This window comes from Squalius cephalus (genome assembly GCF_949319135.1).
Source record: "Squalius cephalus genome assembly, chromosome: 12".
NCBI classification, from domain to species: Eukaryota; Metazoa; Chordata; class Actinopteri; order Cypriniformes; family Leuciscidae; genus Squalius; species Squalius cephalus.
In genome coordinates, this window is record NC_137133.1 from 25793847 (window position 1) to 25816284 (window position 22438).

General features: G+C 43.3%; 1 protein-coding gene across 8 annotated transcripts in view; it reads right to left on the reverse strand.

Moving 5' to 3' along the window:
• Positions 1–4175: 4175 nt before the first annotated feature.
• Positions 4176–22438, reverse strand: part of rock2b (rho-associated, coiled-coil containing protein kinase 2b) — a 77632-nt gene continuing 59369 nt past the window's right edge. For 2 of the 8 annotated variants that reach the window (XM_079887732.1, XM_079887735.1), the window contains 2 exons: positions 16083–16164; positions 4177–4921 (listed from right to left, as the gene is read on the reverse strand). In XM_079887732.1, coding sequence (XP_079743858.1) covers positions 16086–16164 — 79 coding nt within the window. In that variant the 3' untranslated portion in view covers positions 4177–4921; positions 16083–16085. Of the gene's footprint in view, positions 4922–16068; positions 16165–16836; positions 16922–22438 lie in introns of all 8 variants that reach the window. The other 6 variants (XM_079887733.1, XM_079887736.1, XR_013822894.1 and 3 more) reach the window with 4 other exon arrangements.

Here is a 22438-nt window from a genome sequence, read left to right on the forward strand (position 1 = left end):
TTTGAGGAAGGTGGTGTAATGTGATTGGATGGGTGAACCGGTACGTCATCATCCTTCAGGAAGACTGATAGGCTGTAGATTGATCCAATGAACATCTGAAACACACACACACAACAACAACAACAACAACAACAACAACAACAACAACAACAACAACAACAACAAACTACCCACATATATCCCTTTTGCAACACTCTAAATACGTACACGTACGTAACACTTCCCCCCTTAAAGATTTAAACTTCATAAACATCAGACATTAATTGGTAGACCCCCCAAAAAAATGTATACAGTGGGGAGAACAAGTATTTGATACACTGCCGATTTTGCAGGTTTTCCTACTTACAAAGCATGTAGAGGTCTGTAATTTTATCATAGGTACACTTCAACATTGAGAGACGGAAACTAAAACAAAAATCCAGAAAATCACATGTATGATTTTTAAATAATTAATTTGCATTTTATTGCATGACATAAGTATTTGATCACCTGCCAACCAGTAAGAATTCCGGCTCTCACAGACCTGTTAGTTTTTCTTTAAGAAGCCCTCCTGTTCTCCACTCATTACCTGTATTAAAGCTGCAGTAGGGAGTTTTTAGAAAACGTTGACTTAGCCTGAAAATTTGAACAAGCACAACTTACAGGTCACTCCCCCTGCGCTACAGCCCTCCCTCCACAGCTCCTCCCCCACAACGGAGCCTGCCAGGAACGCGCAGGCTAGTAAGCAGGGCCACCGATGACAGCGGATAAACAGTTATGGCACATTCACTGCTAGGGACGAAACATCAACAATATGCTTTACATTGACTATGGCCTGCCCATACTTTGACTACAAACTTGGTCCTCAAATCATTACATATTTTGCAATACATGTAATGTAACTTTATAACGTTGCACTCTTTCTATAAGTTATAAATAGCTAGTAAGATAATATAACGGTAACTAACGTTACAGTATGTGAGTAATTATTCTAGCGATATGTAATGCTAAATAAGGTTTGCTAGTACATTATTTCAGCAACATGACAAGCCAGTTAATTAGCAGGCTTCAATTTTTGCTTTGCACAGTGCATGACATTTTATCTGTATGTTATGCGGCTAGAGTTTTGACACTGAGTCAATGGGCTCCGACGGGCTTGTTTATCGTCATCAGTCTTTTTCTGTTTACCTGTCTTTGTTGTATGAGCAGGTGCCACTCGAGAAATTGGCAGTTTTGGTTGTTTGTCCGCCATTAGCACATCTTGATTTTGAACGATGGACGGTGCACGCTGTGCAAGAGAGGGGTGTGATCAGCGCGTACACAAGCTTGATTGACACTGCTAAGACATTCCTCCTGGCTCTGATTGGTTGTTTCTGACCGGGAGCGGTGTATTTCTGCAAATGGCAATAGGACCACTGGGAGGAGCCAGAGGAGCTTGATTTTTTCACAGATTATCGGTCTCATATTCTACTGTCAGGACATAATGACAGTTTTAACAAATATGTAAAAAATACATTTTTACAAAAGTTACCTACTGCAGCTTTAACTGCACCTGTTTGAACTCATTACCTGTATAAAAGACACCTGTCCACACACTCAATCAAACAGACTCCAACCTCTCCACAATAGCCAAGACCAGAGAGCTGTGTATGGACATCAGGGATAAAATTGTACACCTGCACAAGGCTGGGATGGGCTACAGGACAATAGGCAAGCAGCTTGGTGAGAAGGCAACAACTGTTCGCGCAATTATTAGAAAATAGAAGAAGTTCAAGATGACGGTCAATCTCCCTCGGTCTGGGGCACCATGCAAGATCTCACCTCGTGGGGCATCAATGATCATGAGGAAGGTGAGGGATCAGCCCAGATCTACACGGCAGGACCTGGTCAATGACCTGAAGAGAGCTGGGACCACAGTCTCAAAGAAAACCAGTAGTAACACACTACGCCATCATGGATTAAAATCCTGCAGCGCACACAAGGTCCCCCTGCTCAAGCCAGCGCATGTCCAGGCCCATCTGAAGTTTGCCAATGACCATCTGGATGATCCAGAGGAGGAATGGGAGAAGGTCATGTGGTCTGATGAGACAAAAATAGAGCTTTTTGGTCTAAACTCCACTCGCCGTGTTTGGAGGAAGAAGAAGGATGAGTACAACCCCAAGAATACCATCCCAACTGTGAAGCATGGAGGTGAAAACATCATTCTTTGGGGATGCTTTTCTGCAAAGGGGACAGGACGACTGCATCGTATTGAGGGGAGGATGTATGGGGCCATGTATCGCGAGATCCTGGCCAACAACCTCCTTCCCTCAGTAAGAGCATTGAAGATCGGTCGTGGCTGGGTCTTCCAGCATGACAACGACCCGAAACACACAGCCAGGGCAACTAAGGAGTGGCTTCGTAAGAAGCATCTCAAGGTCCTTGGAGTGGCCTAGCCAGTCTCCAGACCTGAACCCAATAGAAAATCTTTGGAGGGAGCTGAAAGTCCGTATTCCCCAGCGACAGCCCCGAAACCTGAAGGATCTGGAGAAGGTCTGTATGGAGGAGTGGGCCAAAATCCCTGCTGCAGTGTGTGCAAACCTGGTCAAGAACAACAGGAAACGTATGATCTCTGTAATTGCAAACAAAGGTTTCTGTACCAAATATTAAGTTCTGCTTTTCTGATGTATCAAATACTTATGTCATGCAATAAAATGCAAATGAATTACTTAAAAATTGCATATTTCTGGATTTTTGTTTTAGATTCCATCACTCACAGTTGAAGAATACCTATGATAAAAATTACGGACTTCTACATGCTTTGTAAGTAGGAAAACCTGCGAAATCAGCAGTGTATCAAATACTTGTTCTCCCCACTGTAAATATTTAAACTGATACTGGTTCAGCTCTATCCACACACAGAAAAGAATCAGCATCTGTTAAGCCATTACATCAACATCTCTCATCATTTGAGTGGGGGAACGGATTCCGACAGCTAGATTGTTTGCAGTCGGAATCTGTTCCCCCCTTGTTTCTTACACAATGAGGATCTAATATTTATCAAACTGATGCTGGTTAATCTCCATCCACGCACAGAACAGAATAAGCATCTTTTAAGCCACTTCATCAACATCTCTGTCATGGGGGTGGGGGAACGGATTTCAACAACTGGACTGTTTGCTGTCGGATTCTGTTCTCCCCATGTTTCTTACAAAATATTTAAACTGATACTGGTTAAGCTCAATGCACGCAGGATAGAATCAGCATTTTTTAAGCCACTACATCAACATCTCTCATCATGGGGGTGGGGGAATGGATTCCGACAGCTGGATTGTTTTGCAATCAGATTCTGTTCTCCCCATGTTTCTTACAAAATGAGGTTTTAATATTTACAAAAGTGATGCTGGCTAGTTGGTGCCGATAGCCTTGTGGCCAGCGCATTGCACTGTTGCATTTTGGGCAACCTGGTTTGAATCCAGGCTTTTGGATTTTTCCTTATTCCTTAAAGGATTAGTTCACCTCAAAATGAAAATTTCCTGATAATTTACTCACCCCAATGCCATCCAAGATGTCCATGTCTTTCTTTCTTCAGTGGAAAAGAAATTAAGTTTTATGAGGAAAACATTTCTGCTCACAAAACTGTGCAACTGCTCACCCCACCCTTTCTTCCATTGGGTGTGTTGACACAAGACACATAAAGTGCTGCCTTGGTGGACAGTATACAAATGGCAGAGGAAATATGCTAATACAGGACAGTCCGTCAGTGGTTGTTGGCGGAGCATGAGCAATATGACATCATATTGCTCAGAAAATCCAAACGGCTTAATTATTGAGTGTTTAGGCTTTTTGAGGATAAAAAAAATGGAGTGAATGGATATTTTTCATTGTATGGTGGTTGTGTCCACACACTGCAAAGACACATTAAAATGCAAACACCATGTAAAAGTGAATTTTGCATCCGATGACCCCTTTAAGTTATTATGAACAAGTAATGACAATTATGCTAAATGAAGACATTAATGCAATGTTTATTTTAACATAGTTAATCCCTTATCTTAACTTTTAACATTTCTGTGGGGACATGCACAGCCTAGTCCACTCCAGTGGTGATGTCTGCATAATTTTGTATCCTAGAAACATGTGTTTATAGTTCTATATATATATATATATATATTACAGATGATTTTGGATCATCACACACAGAGAGTCAGAGGTTTTCCATCAAATAAAGCTTTTTTATTAACAATTTCTCAACAGTTTGACAGAAAAATGTTTGGACCGGAGGTCATCATGTTCCACTATGCATACAGTTGTGTCTAATTTTTGTTACAGCATTTAATAAAATGAACTACAAATAGCATCTTTGCATCATGTCTTCAATAATGCATATATTTTGAGCAGATAGTTCTGACAATAAGTAATGCACCTACACCTAATAAGTAATGAAAAGCAGTGTCCTTTCATATAATGCCTGATCAAAAATATAATCTGTTCCACTAAATGTCTTTTTCCTAACAAAAAATAGATACAATACTTGAGTATATAAATTCAGATGATCATATAACTGCAGAACCTAAGTACATATTCTGTTTCAAACACACACAGCCAAACAGACACACTTACTGACAACCTTGTAAGGAATGAGATAAAAATAACCTCTGAAATTTAAAATGCTTTTACTTTAAAAAACGTTTATTTTTATTTTTTTAAGAATTGTATAAATCTACAAAGACATGAAACACTAAAACTGACTTAAAATTTAAACTACACCCTTTAGAGAATTTATGGTTTGAGCTGTATTAATATTAGACCTACCCAGTCATTTATACTTGTGCAGTTTGACACTTGGAAGTCCTGCGATTTGAAAAAAAAAAAAAAAAAAAAAAAAAGAACACACAATGACATTCTCTGCTTTCAAAGTTCCCAGATTGATCATCATCTATCCAGCCTTCACCAATGTTAGCTGAAATTAAGAGAAAGAAGAGAGAGAGAGCATTGAGTAAAAAAAATATATAAAAAAATCCCAAAATCAAATATGGCAGACATACAGTATTGCATCCCATTTTTTTTCAACCACAAGCAACAGTTGACATTGCCACAACACCATCAGTTTTCAAATTCACCTTGTTCAAAGTAAGCAAGATGTTTTTAATTGAGCCAAACATGTACACACAAACATGCCCACGCAGATAAGTACATCAAACACATTGGCAATATCGAAAAACGTACTCGGTTACTAACGTAACCTCGGTTCTCTCTAGAAAAGGGAACGAGTATTGCGTAAGTTCCTTACGCTACGGGTAAAGTCATCTTTTCTCGAGATATTGAAGCCAAAAATTATCCTTCATTTTGTATTTATTGTCAACGCGTTGCAGCAGCTAGCAGACCTAGAGTGGGCTTACTAGCGCGCTCATTGGCTGCCCTGTGGCAACTGCAGCAGCCTATCGCTGAGCCCTGCGTGACGTCGCGCCCCCACTGGACCAAGCCCACGAAGAGGCCATGCCTCTAGTGGAATGAGCCCTAACGCCCAAAAGGCACTGCAGGTCTTTAGACACATATGCTGCCGTGATAGCGTCAACAATCAGGGATGGAAATTAGCACCCGCCACCAGCCAAATGCGGGTGATTTTGTGTTGTGGCGGGTAAACTCGCTTCACCTACCGGCCACCGTGGCGGGTAAATAAAAATAGCATACTGTTTCACACGGATGGCGGACACTTTTAGAGGCACACCTTCAAAAAAATGTGGTGTTACATTGCAGGCGTTAAGAGGTCTGCAGAGAAAACATCTCAGGAGGAGCCAGTGGACAAAGAGGCGAAGGTCAAAAAAACGTTTTTTTTAAAGAACGATGGAGAAAAGAAGACAATGGGGAGTCCCGCGATTGGTTAGTTTACGACGAGACAAGTTCTGCTCGGTATGTTGTCAACACGCTTCAGACGATTGTGTGTGTCAGGCACGGCGCCAGGATTTCAGTTTTGGATGGGCCAGACCAATTGTGGGTGGGCCTTAAATTAAAAACGTTATTCAATCACTGTTTAACCTAATAAAAATTACGAACTAATATACTGTTATATTATCTGTGCGTATAATATAGATTTTAATAGCTTGATGCTCTTTAAATATTTTGTTGCATTGTAAAAAGTGTCGGTGCATAGGACGGACCTCTCCGCGATCGCTCTCCATGGTTCTGACCAAAGAAGAGCGCTTTGTAATCTCCATTACGCATACCTGGCGTTGTCTCTTAGTGCGCTACGAAGACTCTTGAGGTATAATTAAAGGTATACTACCACTAAAGGTATACCATTGCTAGGCGTCTTCAGGGCTATCATCCACTCGCGAGGCAGAGGCGCCAGTGATGCGCGGGTTGATCCGAAATGAGCGGGTGCCTGCGGTCACCCGCGGTTATGAGTCATCCAAAAATATTTGTAATGATATTCGGGTCGCGGTCGGTCGGGTCGTTTGAAATAAAGATGCCAATTAAACCTTTGTAATTTATATAGTACTAGACAATTTTCTATGAAATACATAGGCCTACACTTTATTGGCTGAATAACTGGCGCGAAGATGACACACGAGCTCAGTCTGCAGGTAGAGATGGAGGCGGCAAGAGAAAAGGTGAAGACTGGGGAGTGGAAGCTCCGCAAATACACAAATAGAAAGAGCAAAGTGTGGGAGACATTTGCCGAAATAATGAAAGATGATGACCAAAGTGCTGGCTTTGTCATGTGTACTTGCGATGCTATTTACACATGTGATAGCCACAAAACTGGCACGACCAACCAGGCACGGCGCCAAGATTCCAGTTTTGGATGGGCCAGACCAATTGTGGGTGGGCCTTAAATTAAAAACGTTAAATTAAAACAAAAAACATTATCCAATCACTGCTTAACCTAATAAAAAATATTGACTAATATAGCCTACTGTTATATTATCTGTGCGTATATAATATAGATTTTAATAGCTTGATGCTCTTTAAATATTTTGTTGCATTGTTAAAAGTTTCGGTGCATAGGACGGACCTATCCGCGATCGCTCTCCATGGTTCTGACCAAAGAAGAGCGCTTTGGAATCTCCATTACGCATCATACGCATCATGCGCTACGAAGACTAAGGTATAATTTAACTAAAGGTATACTACCACTAAAGGTATATCATTGCTAGGCGTCTTCAGGGCTATCATCCACTCGCGAGGCAGAGGCGCTGAAAGGCAGAGGCGCTGGCGCCCTCCTACCAACGGCGCTGTTTTTGGTAAAACATGATTTTGACCACTTCATTAAGTTTTGTTTTATAGAAAACTCTTTTTAAAAGATTTTCGTTTTGTATAAATTGTATCTTAATTTTGATCAATGTTTTATCAATCAGTTGGCCGTATTTAATAAATAAGAAGCAAATAGCAGACAATGTAATAAGGCGCCGGCACGATCACTTGCATTGCATGTGAACTGGAGGGCGCCGAAACGCCTCACAGATTTGAGAAATATAGGCTATAAATTACAGAAAGCTTGAAATGTCTACTTTTAAACGAAAATATTCAAACCAAAATAAATAGGCTACTCTCTGATTATAATCCATATGAAATGTGCATTTCTCTCTGGCGTTCATGGCGAGTCTGCAATCTCCGCATCGTCAACTTCATCTTTGCAGCGACACAGAAAACACCAGTTTATTACTAAACAATTAAATGTCTCCTTGCTAATTTAGACAAATTCATAATCATTACTTTAACCGGTTCTTTGTGGCAAGCTTTATGCGTGCGGTCATAACGCTTTTTATTATCCTGTAGGCTATAGCCTATTTAAGTAATTAAGTTAATATAAAAGGGCGATTTGTCCACGAATGGCTTAAATGAACAACCACTAGTTGACTAGAAAAAAAAATTAGTCGGAGGCAGCCCTTATTCCACATATTTTCGAACCAGCAGGCCATTCTGGGTTGAGCGAGCGACCCTGCGGAATGAGTGAGCGGAGCAGAATATTCAGAAATGCGCTCTCCGCTCACGAGCTCTGATCGGAGCTCACACACCCCCGCACCCCTAGTTACTACGTCTATGGCCCAATGACGCTACGATGAGCATTTACTACTTTTAAAAAATGCGGGTCAGGAAGCCCTACAATATTTTCTTTTTCTTTTTTTGCGGTCCGAGTTGCGGGCGGGTTAGTTGAAAACGTCGGTCGGGTGCGGGTTGTTTATACATTGACCCGCGCATCACTAGCCGCGTTTCCATTACAGATTTGCGCAAATGTTTTGCGCTATTATCTAAATATCGATAAAAAACTATTGCGAAATGACGGCGTTTCCATTAACCGATGTTATGCGACTAAAACGTCTTTTTTTCTCTCGCGATAAGTCATTCCTAAAATCACGGCAACGGACGTTGGTTATAATATCACAGCCACCGCATTAGACATTATTATTATTATTAATGGAAGGAGACGTGGCGTGTTATCCAAGCATTAATGGCAGGGAAAGACCCCCGAACGACACATATAAGGAGTTTCTGGGTGTTTCGCCCTCATTTCTGCTCCGATTGTGGCATTTCTTTGAGATTTAGAATCCAGTATTCCTATAGGCTAATTATTGTTTCTTTTATGAATTTAATAAAGAATTCTGTCTCGTATTCTGTCCAAACGATCCATGTAGGCTACTTTTGAGTCTATTTGTTTTTCCTTTTTTAACCCCTAATTGAAAAACGAAAAATGAACGGTGGTTGTCTTTTTAAAACGCAAAGTTGAACACCAAAATTTTAATTTGAACTGGCTACACACAACTGCTGTGCTTTGTTTATGACTTTTTGCCCCTTTATTAAACATTTAAAATATTCACAAATTAATATGGAAAACATGTCGATTTTACTGGTTTTCTAAGGCCAAATTAGAAACTGGAATTGATGTCTTTCCCGCAGTGCTGAATGAGAAGAGCCGTTAATATAATCAATAAACTATTGTTTTCTAAGTGTCGGCTAAAATCACATCTCCATCTCCGCTGTTAAGCAGATGCGCTTTTAGAGAGAAATGCAACTTTCATACGGATTAGCCTACATAATCAGAAGGTATTAGCTTTTAATTCGAATTTGTTAGTTTTAAAGTGGACATTTCAAGCTTTAGCCTAGGCTATATTTTGTTCCAGTTCTCGTGCTCCAGTTTACGGAGATCATGAAAGTGCGTCTGATTGTTTCTTTTATTTTACAAAAGCACAGCGTTTTCTTGTTATTGTGAGTTTACACATATAAAAGTGGTTGAGAATAATGTATTATTATTTTCTGTCTGACCAGAAATGGAGTATTTTAAGTTGTTTCCACTGTTGATAGGAAAATGCAAGTGTTTGCGGCCGCGCCTCCGTGTCATGCAGTGCGCGCTCCACGCTCAGCTTTGTTCCTTTTTTTGCATAAAAGCGTCTTCTAAATATAGCCTATTAAATGTTATAATAAAATAATATAAAATAATTATTTGCGTAGCTATACATGGACTTCAAACACACTGCGTCTTCTAAGTCAGGTGACTGTAAATGCGCAAAAACTGTTTCCATTGCAGTTTTGCGAAATATTCCTTTTTCGAATTGACTGAAAAACCACCTCATGAGAGCGTAAAAACTTTTTTGCGATAAATGGGAGTTTTTGCGAAATTAGCCGCGTTTCCATTACCCTTCAAATTGCGCAAATTGAAATTGCGAATTAAAAATACGCTCAATGGAAACACGTCAATTTCGCAAAAACTCCCGTTTATCGCAAAAAAGTTTTTACGCTCTCATGAGGTGGTTTTTCAGGCAATTCGAAAAAGGAATATTTCGCAAAACTGCAATGGAAACAGTTTTTGCGCATTTACAGTCACCTGACTTAGAAGACGCGGTGTGTTTGAGGTCCATGTATAGCTACGCAAATAGGCCTAATAATTATTTTATATTATTTTATTTTAACATTTAATAATAGGCTATATTTAGAAGACGCTTTTATGCAAAAAAAGAACAAAGCTGAGTGTGGAGCGCGCACTGCATGGCACGGAGGCGCGGTCGCGAACACTTGCATTTTCCTATCAACAGTGGAAACAACTTAAAAATACTCTATCATTTCTGGTCATACAGAAAATAATAATACATTATTCTCAACTACTTTTATTTGTGTAAACTCACAATAACAAAATAAAACGTTGTGCTTGTGTAAAGTAAAAGAAAACAATCAGACGCACTTTCATGATCTCCGTAAACTGGAGCGCGAGAACTGAAACAAATATAGGCTAAAGCTTGAAATGTCCACTTTAAAACGAACAAATTCGAATCGAAAGCTTTACCTTCTGATTTTGTAATTCGAAAGGTGCATTTCTCTCTAAAAGCGCATCTGCTTAACAGCGGAGATGGAGATGTGATTTTAGCCAAAACAATAGTTTATTAATAATATTAATGGCTCTTCTCATTCAGCACTGCGGGAAAAACATCAATTCCAGGTTCTAATTTGGCCTTAGAAAACCAGTAAAATCGACATGTTTTCCATATTAATTTGTGACTATTTTAAATGTTTAATAAAGGGGCAAAAAGTCATAAACAAACATCTGAAAATTCTTCGATATTTACTTTTTTGCGCAGCAGCTGGTGTAGTTCAAATAAAAATTTTGGTGTTCAACTTTGCGTTTTAAAAAGACAACAACCGTTCATTTTTCGTTTTTCAATTACGGGTTAAAAAAGGAAAAACGAATGGACACAAAATAGCCTATGGATCGTTTGGACAGAATACGAGACAGAGTTTTTTATTAAATTCAATAAAAAATAATAATAATTAGACTATAGGAATACTGGATTCTAAATCTCAAAGAAATGCCACAATCAAAACCTCGGAGCAGAAATGAGGGCGAAACACCCAGAAACTCCATGTGTCGTTCGCATTATAAGGGTCTTTCCCTGCCATTAATGCTTGGATAACACGCCACGTCTCCTTCCATTAATAATAATAATGTCTAATGCGGTGGCTGTGATATTATATAAACCAACGTCAGTTGCCGTGATTTTGGGAATGACTTATCGCGAGAGAAAAAAGGACGTTTTAGTCGCATAACATCGGTTAATGGAAACGCCGTCATTTCGCAATAGTTTTTTATCGATATTTAGATAATAGCGCAAAACATTTGCGCAAATCTGTAATGGAAACGCGGCTATTGACGTGTTTCCATTAAGCGTATTTTCAATTCGCAATTTCAATTTGCGCAATTTGAAGGGTAATGGAAACGCGGCTACTGAGAGGCGCTGGCGCCCTCCTAGCAACGGCGCTGGTCGCCGAGAAAGATATGATACATCATGAGAAGCGCAAATATCTCTGGAGACATGACATGTAAGACATGATTTTGACCACTTCATTGAGTTTTGTTTTGTAGAAAGACTCTTTTTAAAAGATTTTCGTTTTGTATAAATTGTATCTTAATTTTGATCAATGTTTTATCAATGTTTTATTGCCTGTATTTAATAAATAAGAAGAAAATATATAGCAGACAAAATGTAAGGCGCCGGCATGATCACTTGCATTGCACATGAACTGAAGGGCGCCGAAACTCAGCTTGTGCCTCACAGATTTGATAAATTGAGGCTATCTATTATAGAAAGCTTGAAATGTCTACTTTTAAACGAAAATATTCAAAACCAAAAGAAATAGGCTCTCTGATTGTGGAATCCATATGAAATGTGCATTTCTCTCTGGCGTTCATGGCGAGTCCACATTGTCAACTTCATCTTTGCAGCGACAAAGAAAACAGCAGTTTATTAATAAATAATTAAATGTCTCCTTGCTATTTTAGACACATTCATAATCATTACTTTTACCGGTTCTTTGTGGCTAGCTTTAAGCGTGCGGTCGTGCGCTTGAGTGCGGCTATATTACGTAAACGCTCATTATCCTGTGTAGGCTATATAGCCTATTTAAGTAGCATAATTAAAATAATATACAACGGTGATTTGTCCACGAATGGCTTAAATGAACAACTAACTACTAGTCGACTAGAAAAATTCTTTTTAAGTCGAGCCAGGCTCAGGCCATTCTGGGTTGAGCGAGCGACCCTGCGGAATGAGCGAGCGGAGTGGAATATTCAGAAATGCGCTCTCCACTCACGAGCTCTGATCGGAACAAACCCGAACTACTGTCTGCTGAATTTGCGCAGAAACATCAAAATAGACATAACCAGCTTTTAAAATTTTTTCAAACTAAACATTTAGACTATTTTAGCACAAATTATGAGGTTATTGACGATTTTTTATAGTTCTTGACAAAATTAGAATATATTAAAGGGTACATAACATGCACAGTTTCACCTAATCTCATGTTAATCTTGAGTACCTATACTATAGAGTAGTAGTGCATCCTTAATATCTCAAAAAAGTGTTTAGTTTTATTATATTTAGAAAAGAAAAATACAGCTTTCCGATTCTCTCCGGAAAAAGCCGAGGTCCTGGAGGCGGAGCTATAGAGTCAAGCGGTAGTACTTGATTTCCAGCAAAAGACAGAAATCTGATCCAGTTGTACTTACATGAATGGGGTCTTTTATCACTGGGACCGCTCCACGTTTTAATAGCAAACGATTTGCAAATCCAGCATCGACCTGAGCCTTGTTAATAAAACATTCGTCACTGAAACGACCAGAACACACAACCGCACTTCCTACACTCCGTTGCTGCCCCGGAAAAACAAACTGCATCCACTGTTCCTGTAACACTGGGTTCTTTAGAAAACTGAACACGGTAAGCTTTCCCTCACATCCAAATACACACTTTTTTGGAGACATTCTTGAACAAATCCTATGCAGCGCTGCCGATGATTTCCTGTTGAAGCGCGTTGATGTGCGCGGTCTCGCTCTCCTCTGGTCGACGTGCTCGCGGGCGAGCTTTTCCGAGAGAAATGCTCATATAAGGAGTTGCACTCTGATCTACGTCATTAGATCCACGATCTAAAAAAAAACAGCCGAAACTTGTACCAACCCGGAAGTAAGATTTTCAGCATAGAAATTCTCCGTTATTCGTCCAAAATATTTTTTTAAAACTTTGCCCATGTTTAGCATGAGAATCTATCTCTTTAACACTGTAAACAACTCTGAATACATGAAACACCATTGTACCCCCCCTTTAAAGGTTTTTTTTTTTTTTTTTTTTTTGGGTGGGCCTGTTGAAAAGTGGATGGGCGGCCTACTAACGCACCCATTACGCCGTGCCTGGTGTGTATAAGAAAGAAAGAAAATGTCAGTATTTCATTGAGACTTGAGATTAAATAAACTGCTTAAGTATTGTAGATCTTGTAGTATTAATTTTCACATGCAGTTACACATTGTCGGTTAAAAACAAGAAAGTGGCTGGTAAAAACATTGAGTGGCTGGTAGATTTTGAAATCCACCAGCCACAGTGGCCGGTGGACAAAAAAGTTAATTTCCATCCCTGTCAACAATCCACCTGGACAGACTCTGTTTCGAGGTGGCGAGACCCTTAGTGCGTCCACCGAACGAAACGAATAGCTGCTCCGAGCGCCTGAAGGCGGCGGAGCGTGCGATGTAAATCCTCAGCGCTCTGACAGGGCAGAGGAGGTTAACATCGACTTTGCTACCGGACCCCGACAGGGCCGATAACGTAATAACCTGCGCTCGGAAAGGAGTGCCGAGCACTTTGGGGACATAACCATGTCTCGGCTTGAGGATGACTTTAGTCATTAGGCCCAAACTCAAGACACGCGGCGTTAACAGATAACGCGTGCAAGTCACCCACGCACCCTGATGACAGGGCTATCAGAAAAGCGGAAAGGCGAAAGGTACTTCAGATCCACGGTCTGTAACGGTTCAAAGGGATGTGCTTTCATGGCCTCCAGGACCACAGAAAGATCCGAAATAGGAACCGACGGGGGTCGCGGGGGATTCATCCTCCTGGCTCCTCTAAGGAAGCGGATGACGAATTCGTTCCTTCCTATTGTCTGGCCGCGCGTCGACTCAGCGAACGCCGCAATGGCCGCAATGTAAACTTTGAGCGTGGAAGGGGACCTGCCCTTTTCCAGCAGCTCTTGAAGGAAAACAAGCACCTCAGAGACCCCACAGGTTTGTGGGTCCAGGTCTTTCCCCGCGCACCAGTTAGTAATCACAGACCATTTCGACGCGTAGAGCCTTCTCGTGGAGGGAGCTCTAGACTGTATGATCGTGTTCACCACCCCTTCTGGCAGGACAACGGGTACCCGTTGATTATCCATGCATGCAGAGACCAGCGCTCTGGATGAGGATGCCAAATTGAACCGCCGGCTTGAGAGAGGAGATCCCTTCTCACCGGGATTGGCCATGGGGCTAGATCGGTCAGCTGCATCAGCTCTGGGAACCAGACTTGGTTCTCCCATCGCGGGGCCACGAGGAGTACCACATGGCCCGCCTCCCTGACTCTCCTGATTACCTGTGGTAACAGCGAGATCGGGGGGAAAGCGTACAGCGGGCAGTCAATCGTTCTTTGAAAAGAACCGTGGGCAATGAGCATTATCTTTCGATGCAAACAGGTCGACTTTCGCTTTGCCGAAACGGCGCCACAGCAGCTGGACTGTCTGAGGATGCAGGGACCATTCTCCCAGGGGAACATTGTCCCTGGACAGTCTGTCTGGACCGTCGTTTAGGCATCCAGGCACATGGGCGGCTCTCAGCGAGAGCAGGGAGTGCTGAGCCCAAACGAGAAGGCGTTCCGCCAGAGCGTTGAGATTTCTGGATCTGAAACCGCCCTGGTGGTTCACGTAGGCTACCACTGACATACTGTCCGTGCGGACCAGCACGTGGTAGCCCTGTAGGTGTGGGAGGAAGTGCCTCAGCACGTTCTCGACCGCCATCATCTCCAGACAGTTTATGTGAAGGCATTTCTCCTGGTCTGACCACTGGCCAAAGACCGGTCTGCCCTCGAACAGGGCACCCCAACCTATGTTGGAGGCGTCTGTCGAGATAACCTTCCGGTATGAGATGGCTCCCATCGTCACCCCGACTGGTACCACATACGTAGCAAACCCAGCTAAAGCACCGCTGCGGCTGAAGCCATGCAGCCTAGCATTCTCTGAAAAATTTTCAGGGGAACAAGGCTGCCCGTCTGGAATGAAGCGGCTAGGTGTCGAATGCGGCGTGTGCGCCGCGTCGACAGGCGGGCCGTCATAGACACAGAGTCCAGATCTATCCCCAGAAAAGAGGTCGTCTGGCTGGGCAGTAACGAGCTCTTGATCCAGTTGACCGTGAGACCCAAATTTTCCAGGTGGCTGAGAAGCCGCGTTCTGTGTGCAATCGTCCAAATAATTCAATATTCGCATTCCCTGACTTCTGAGGGGAGCGAGAGCCGCGTCCATGCACTTCGTAAATGTACGGGGTGCTAGGGACAGGCCAAACGGGGGGACGGTGTGTTGATATACCTGACCATCGAAGGCGAATCTCAAGAATGGCCTGTGACGGGGTATTATCTGAATCTGAAAATATGCGTCTTTCAGATCGAGAGATATAAGCCAGTCCCTCGGGCGAATTTGCGCGAGGATTTGTCTGGTCATAATCATTTTGAACGGTCCCCTCATGAGGGCTTTGTTCAGGTGTCTCAGATCTAAAATGACGGAGGGGGGAGTGTTGTTTGGGGAGGTTTTGGGGTAGTCCTACTATGATATTAGACTACATAGCCTATAATAAAATGAATTTTCAAACCTGAACCAAACATATTTTTATTCAAAGATCAACAGTCTGACATTAATATTTAGTCTGCCACAAAAAAACAACATTAAAATCATGAACTCAAATGTCATTGTGACCAAAAAACAAAACAAAAAAAAAGACTATTGTAACAGTGCGTAAATCAGACATTTCAGGATTCAGGACAATTAGGGCCGGATTCGGGATTCGGGACAACAGCTTAGATTTCGGGACTGTCCCGAATTTTTCGGGACGTCTGGTCACCCTAATCTCGAGAAACGATGACATTACCCATAGCGTAAGCAACTTACGCAATATGAGAGAACCTCTCGTAAGAGAACTTGCCCTAGTTATAGTCCCTCAAGGGGGAACAAAACACACTATTAATACCAAACTTAAAAAAAATATACTTTTAAGCAATAGCATGAACAACACACAGACACAAATACATGCTAATGCTTCACTGCGGTTACCCCACAAACTCAACTCCTCAGAAGTCTAATACATCGTCATCATCCATTTCAACATCAAAAGACCAACCCCAGTCCTTCAGGCCCAACTCAAGCAATCTGGAACAAAGAGGAGTCATTCGGCCTCATGTACAAATATCATTAAAGAAGTCAACATTAAAAAAAATTATGGCCACCCATGTTTAACTGGAAGAATATCGTTTTTAAGCATTTTAAGTGTTTTCTTTAAGCTCTAAAAAGACGTGGGGGTGACAGATGCTGACCTTCATATACAGATTATTGTAATGTAAAATCACATTTTTACCAAGGCAATATTTGGTAGATATTTTTCCCCAAAAAACCCTCATGATATTAGTTTTTTTTATGTGTAGGGGTGAACACTGGGAAGCGGGCACATTTTCCAGTGTTTACCCCTATACATAAGCACGGTTCCCCCGGTGTCATTCACTCATGCAGCTGGCGTAGGCCGCTTATGAAGCTGGCGTAGGCCGCTCGAGTGTTAAATGTAGGAAATGTGCCCACAGATCAAGTATAGGATATTGGGTTGAAAATGTCACAGTTCAGTTAGAATAATATTCCAATATTATTGAATTAAAAGAGAGATTGCATTGTTAGTGGATGTTTTTTTATGTGTTGACACTCAAGCAAAGAGGATTTCTGTTTCAGATACATATAGAGAAGAGTACAGACAGCCACACATCTGAAGGCGAGGTTTTAGAGCTGCACAGGCAAGCAGAAAACCTGGTCGAAGCAGTGATGCAGTGTACTTACTGTCCACACATATGCACAAGTGGGGAAGGTGAAATGTCAAATGTGAACCGGTCAGTGAAGAATGATACGGAGCATGGGGCCAGGGCTATAAAAGTTTAGCAGTATAATGTAAGCAATTGAGAACCTGCACAACTTCACAGCCAAGTCAAAACCAGGTCAACATATACTGTAACAGCACTAAAAACAGCAGAATCTACATTTACCTCAATTAAAGCAGTAGTTCACCCAAAAATGAAAATGCTGCCATTATTTACTCACTCTCTTTTTGTTCCAAACTGTGTAACGTGGAGTTGGAGGGAAGCTAAGCCACGAGGCTATTAGCATAGCTCCGGCATGAAATAAAGTAGCAAGGCAGGAGATGAAGTGGAGGGATTTCCACACTGTATATTTATTTCTCAGATACAGACCATACAAGCCAGGTCTCATGGCATATAAACTATTACCTTCAGCAAAAATAATAACCGGACAGAAATGTTCGTGACCTATAGCCTTCACCAGCGTCCACATTACTCGAGTCAAGGAAGTCGAGAGAGGGTTAAAGGTGATACCCAGTGACAAAACAAAAAGGAGGCACCACCGTGTGGCGTCAACTGGTAATGCTCCGCTACACTCCGGCTGTTACATATTCCCCCCTGGCAATAACAAGGCTGTCCTCAGCCGTACACAAATGAAGAAGCAGCCAAGCTACGCTTAACACCTCATTATACATGAACTTGATGAAAAGTTAGCCGTTACACACAGAGAAAGACACAATGACTAGCCTACAGATATACATATCAATGAACAGAGTATACAATTAAAACAGAGAAATACCTAGTAAACATATCAGGTGAATGAGTACAGTGTAACATCCCAATTTTATAGTGTTTTGCAAAATCTGTTTTTTTTTTTTTTTTTTTTTTTAAATGGTGGCCTATAAAAGCCTGAACCACACAGCAAAAATGAGGAGATAAAGACTTCAGAAACACTCTGCAAGGAAATTTGAACTTTAGCAAAACCTATACCACCAAAGTAGGATACACAATGTAAACACAAGGTATGCAAAAAAAAAAAAATAGTACCATAACTCTGAACTGTGAAAGGTGCATTGCATTTCAATCTATAACACATGCGTTGCATAACAAATCCTTGCTTATTACAGGTCAAGTCTGTCAGTATGGTAAGCGTTTGTCCATCTGCTGGCCGACCAACCGGACGTGATTCTGGGGTGACGTCTTGGTCTGAGGTCGTAACGGTCAGTGTTACCAGGGTTTGAGTCAGACACGCTCATAGCTGAACGGTCCACAGAGTCAAAGTCCATGACTGGCGCTGGGCCAGAGTCAGTGTTACCATACGAGTCAAAACACATGTCTGCAGCAGGGAGGTGAGCCTGGCTGTCAATCTGGGTGATGGGCTCATCGTCATCCCGAGCCCAAGTTTCAGTTTGCTCTTCAGCCGCAGTACGCCTGCCGGGGGAAACAGAGTCCCAAGTGTGGAAAGGTTGCAAGTTAACTACATGAAAGACCCCAGCATCCAAACCGGTGTCCGGCTTAGTCAGTCTGTAGTTGACATCTCCCAGTTTTTGACTAACACGGAGTGGGCCTGTGAACAGGGGTGCCAGTTTAGCAGTAAAGTTGGACTGTGAGTCCGATCTGGGATGCGTCTTAACCCTAACAAGGTCACCAACAGCATAAGAGGCCTGACGGCGTCTCAAGTCATAATAGTGTTTTTGTCTTTTGTGACTGTGGTCAAGAGCCGCTCTTGCGTGGTCATGAGCTTCCTGTAGAGAGGCCCTGAGTGTCTCTGGGTACGGCACACCAGGATCATCCACACCGTCACTGGATGGGTTTGTTATGAGCTCAAGTGGGGTGTCCAGCTCCGGACCATAAAGCATCATGGAGGGGCTGAGGCTTGTGCTGTCATGCGGGGCTGTACGCAGAGCAAAGCAGATTTGTGACAGGTATTTATCCCATGCAGTGTGTTTGTCCCCAACATAGGCACGTATGGCAGTTTTGAGAGTCCTGTTAACGCGTTCAGTCGCATTTGTTTGAGGGTGGTAGGCAGTGGTGAGCCTGTGCACAGATCCCAGAGTGGAAACAACATGTTCAAACAACTCACTGACAAAGGGTGAACCTCTGTCGGAGATCAGGTAGGTTGGGGCACCATGTCTTGCAAACACCTCACTGACAAATTTTCCTGCTGCCACCTGCGCTGTTGCTTCCTTAACTGCACACACTTCAATCCACTTAGAGAAATAGTCAACAAAAACCAGCAAGTGGGAGTTACCAGATGCCGTCCGGGGCAATGGGCCGACGAAATCCACACCTGTGTACTGCCAGGGCTTTTGGGGAGAGATGGGAACCATGAGACCAGCCGGTCTCCTCTGGCTTGGTTTAGTGAGCTGACACACTGAGCAGGACATGACATATCGCTTGACATCTGCTGCTATCTTGGGCCAAAAAAATCTTAACCGCAGCCTTGCTAATGTCTTTGAAAAACCGAGATGACCTGCAGTGGGGTGGTCATGATAATAGGACAGCAAGGTGCCACGGATTGATGTAGGCGCGTAAAGCTTCAGTTCTTTCAGAGGATGCAAACCACATCTGGCTTTCGGGTCAGAGTAGAAAAGCAGACTATCATGAACAACAAACTGTGGGGGGCTGTTTATGTCTGAGTCAGTGTGCGGATTCACCTCTAGATTTCTGAGAAGCTGGCCAATGTCCGGGTCATCATTCTGTAGCTGTTTCAAATGCGAGCGATCTGCCAAGAGCACTGGGGGTAGAGCGCGGAGGTCCAAACTGCCGATAACAGCGTAGTCGGGCAACAGGTCTATGGGAGCGTCGTCAGTCAGGGGCAGGGGGTTGCGTGATAGCGCATCTGGCACAGTGTTGCGAGTGCCGGGCTTGTGCACTATTGAGAAATCAAAGTCTTGGAGTCGCAGTGACCAGCGAGCCAGCCGGCCCGAGGGGTTTGGGCGGGACATGAGCCACCTGAGGCTGTTGTGGTCGGTGAAAATGGTTACATGGAGACCTTCCACGTAAGGTCTGAAATGTTCAAGAGCCCAAATCACAGCCAAACACTCTTTTTCTGGGGTGGAGTATGGCCTTTCTGCTTTGTGAAGAGAGCGACTTGCATAAGCCACAGCAACCTCTCGACCGTCTGAGTCTTTCTGCATCAGTGCAGCTCCAAGCCCAAGGTCACAAGCGTCAGTGTGAATGAAAAAAGATCTTGTGAAGTCGGGGAATCTTAGGACGGGTGCAGATGTGATGAACTTCTTCAAAGTTTCCATGGATTCTTGACATTTGTCATCCCAGCGGAAGACAGCATCTTTCCTCGTGAGCACATGGAGGGGCTCTGCATGGCGAGCGTAGTTCGGGACAAACCGCCGGTAGTATCCGGTCAGTCCGAGGAACTGTCTGACATTTTTCACGGTGGATGGGGCCTGGAACTTTGTCACAGCTTGTATTTTGTCCTCGTCAGGTTTTATGCCAGAGGGTGTGATGCGGTAGCCGAGGAATGTGAGTTCACTCAGACAGAACTGACATTTCTTTAGCTTCAATGAGAGACCGGCGGTTTTGAGTCTTTCAAGTACCTCTTTCAGGTCCTTCAGGTGCTGCTCGAAGGTGGGGGAAGCAACGACGATATCATCTAGATACACAGCACATGTTTTGTAAATGAGACCAGCCAGTACAGTGTTCATTAGCCTCTGAAACGTAGCTGGGGCGTTGCAGAGACCAAAAGGGAGTACACGAAATTGAAAGAGACCACAGTGTGAAATAAAGGCTGTCTTTGATCGTGACTCTTCTGCAACTGCCACCTGCCAGTATCCTCGTGCTAAATCCAGTGTTGTGATGAACTGCCCCCTCGCCAGAAAGTCAAGCGAGTCGTCAATACGTGGTAAGGGGTATGAGTCTTTTTGTGTGACTTGGTTGACGCCTCTATAGTCCACACAGAATCTTGGGTCAGAGCCAGGCCTGTTAACAATAACGACAGGTGCAGCCCACGGGCCAGTGGAAGGCTCAATAATGCCGTCTTGTAACATCTGCTCAACCTGTTCTTCAATGATTCTTTTCTTTGTTGGAGAGGTGCGATAAGGAGGGAGGTTTATGGGCTTCGCGTCCCCAGTGTCAATTTGGTGTTCAGCCATTGAAGTGCGCCCCAGATGACCATCAAACATGTCGCCGAACTGGGTGAGGAGATTGAGCATCGCTGCTTTCTGTCCATCCTCAAGGCTTGCCTCAGCGACTTTGGACCCGAGACTGGTTTGCAAGGCGTCCAGTGACATGATGGCTCCCCCTGCAGTGAATGATTCATCGATACAGTCCTCATCCTCGTCCACCACAGGGCAAGGGATGTCATCCATTAAGACGGTTCTGGATGGGACGTGGATGGTCAGGGAGGCTCGAATCATGAAATCCATGCCTAGGATGAAAGGGGACGACAGGTTAGGGATTATGGCAAAACGTTGGTAGAAGCGTTTCCCCATGAAGCCAATAGAGAGCCAAGTCACACCGTCAGGTGTACATGAATCATTATTGGCAAGGCTCACTGTTGGACCTATCCATTGATGCGTTTTCCTTGGATAAGAGTCATTAACACAGATGAGATCTGCACGCACCGCAGATAGTGAAGCGCCTGTGTCTAAGGTTGCTTTCACAGGCACAGCATTAAAGTTCACTTTAGTTCTCAGTGGTGTATTCCAGGGAGCCTTGGAGTCAGTGTCCTCAACGTGACATAGGACGTGCTGTTCTTGTGGGATTGAGGCAAGTGGATGAGGCTCAGTCAGCGTCTGGAGGGAGGATTGCCTCTGCGAAATGTCCTCCCTCCTCTGAAGTTTCCCGACTGCCTGTATGGAGGTGGTGTGTCAAAAGACAAGCTGTCTGTCTCGACGCGTTGCACACCGACATCTGTAGACACAGGTGCTGGGGTTGAGGAATTTGGTACAGGCTGTGACTTAGGAAGTGATGGCACCTGAGATACAGTGTTGCAGGTTGGGCAGGTGCGAGACGTGAACCCCGGTCGAGAGCATTTATAGCAATGGGGCTCAGTATTCTGGTTTCTCCTCACATGTGGGGGAGGAGACTGGTGTCCACTTGGCCCCAGGACCTCATGGAGTTCATGTGCACGCAGTAACAAGTCCATCACTGAGGGGATAGGGGCTCCATACAGTGCAACTCTATATTTTTCCAAAGAATGTTTACTTATCAGTTCAATCTGCTCTTGTTCAGGTGGTGGGCTCCTTAATTTATTAAACTCCCCCAGCATGTGAGCTACGAATGTTGGGAGAGGCTCATGTGGTGCTTGGACACGGTCGAGAATGCCTCTCAGGACACGTTCTTGGCGGTCAGATGGCAGAAAAACAGTTTTAAACAGCTGGCAGAATTTGGCCCATGTGGTGACATGTGAACTGAGAGCTTTAAACCATTTACCTGGCTCTTTTGCAAGGAAACGTGGCAGCTCGTATAGTATCTGCATGTCTGTCAAGTTTAGTGAAGCTCTGTAGGTGTTGACAGCCTGCAACCAGTCTTCAGGGGGCACTTTACCATCACCGGCAAACACAAGGGGCTCGAGCTTTGCATGATGTAATGCAGCAGCGATCACTCTAGATGTGTTGCTCAGCTCG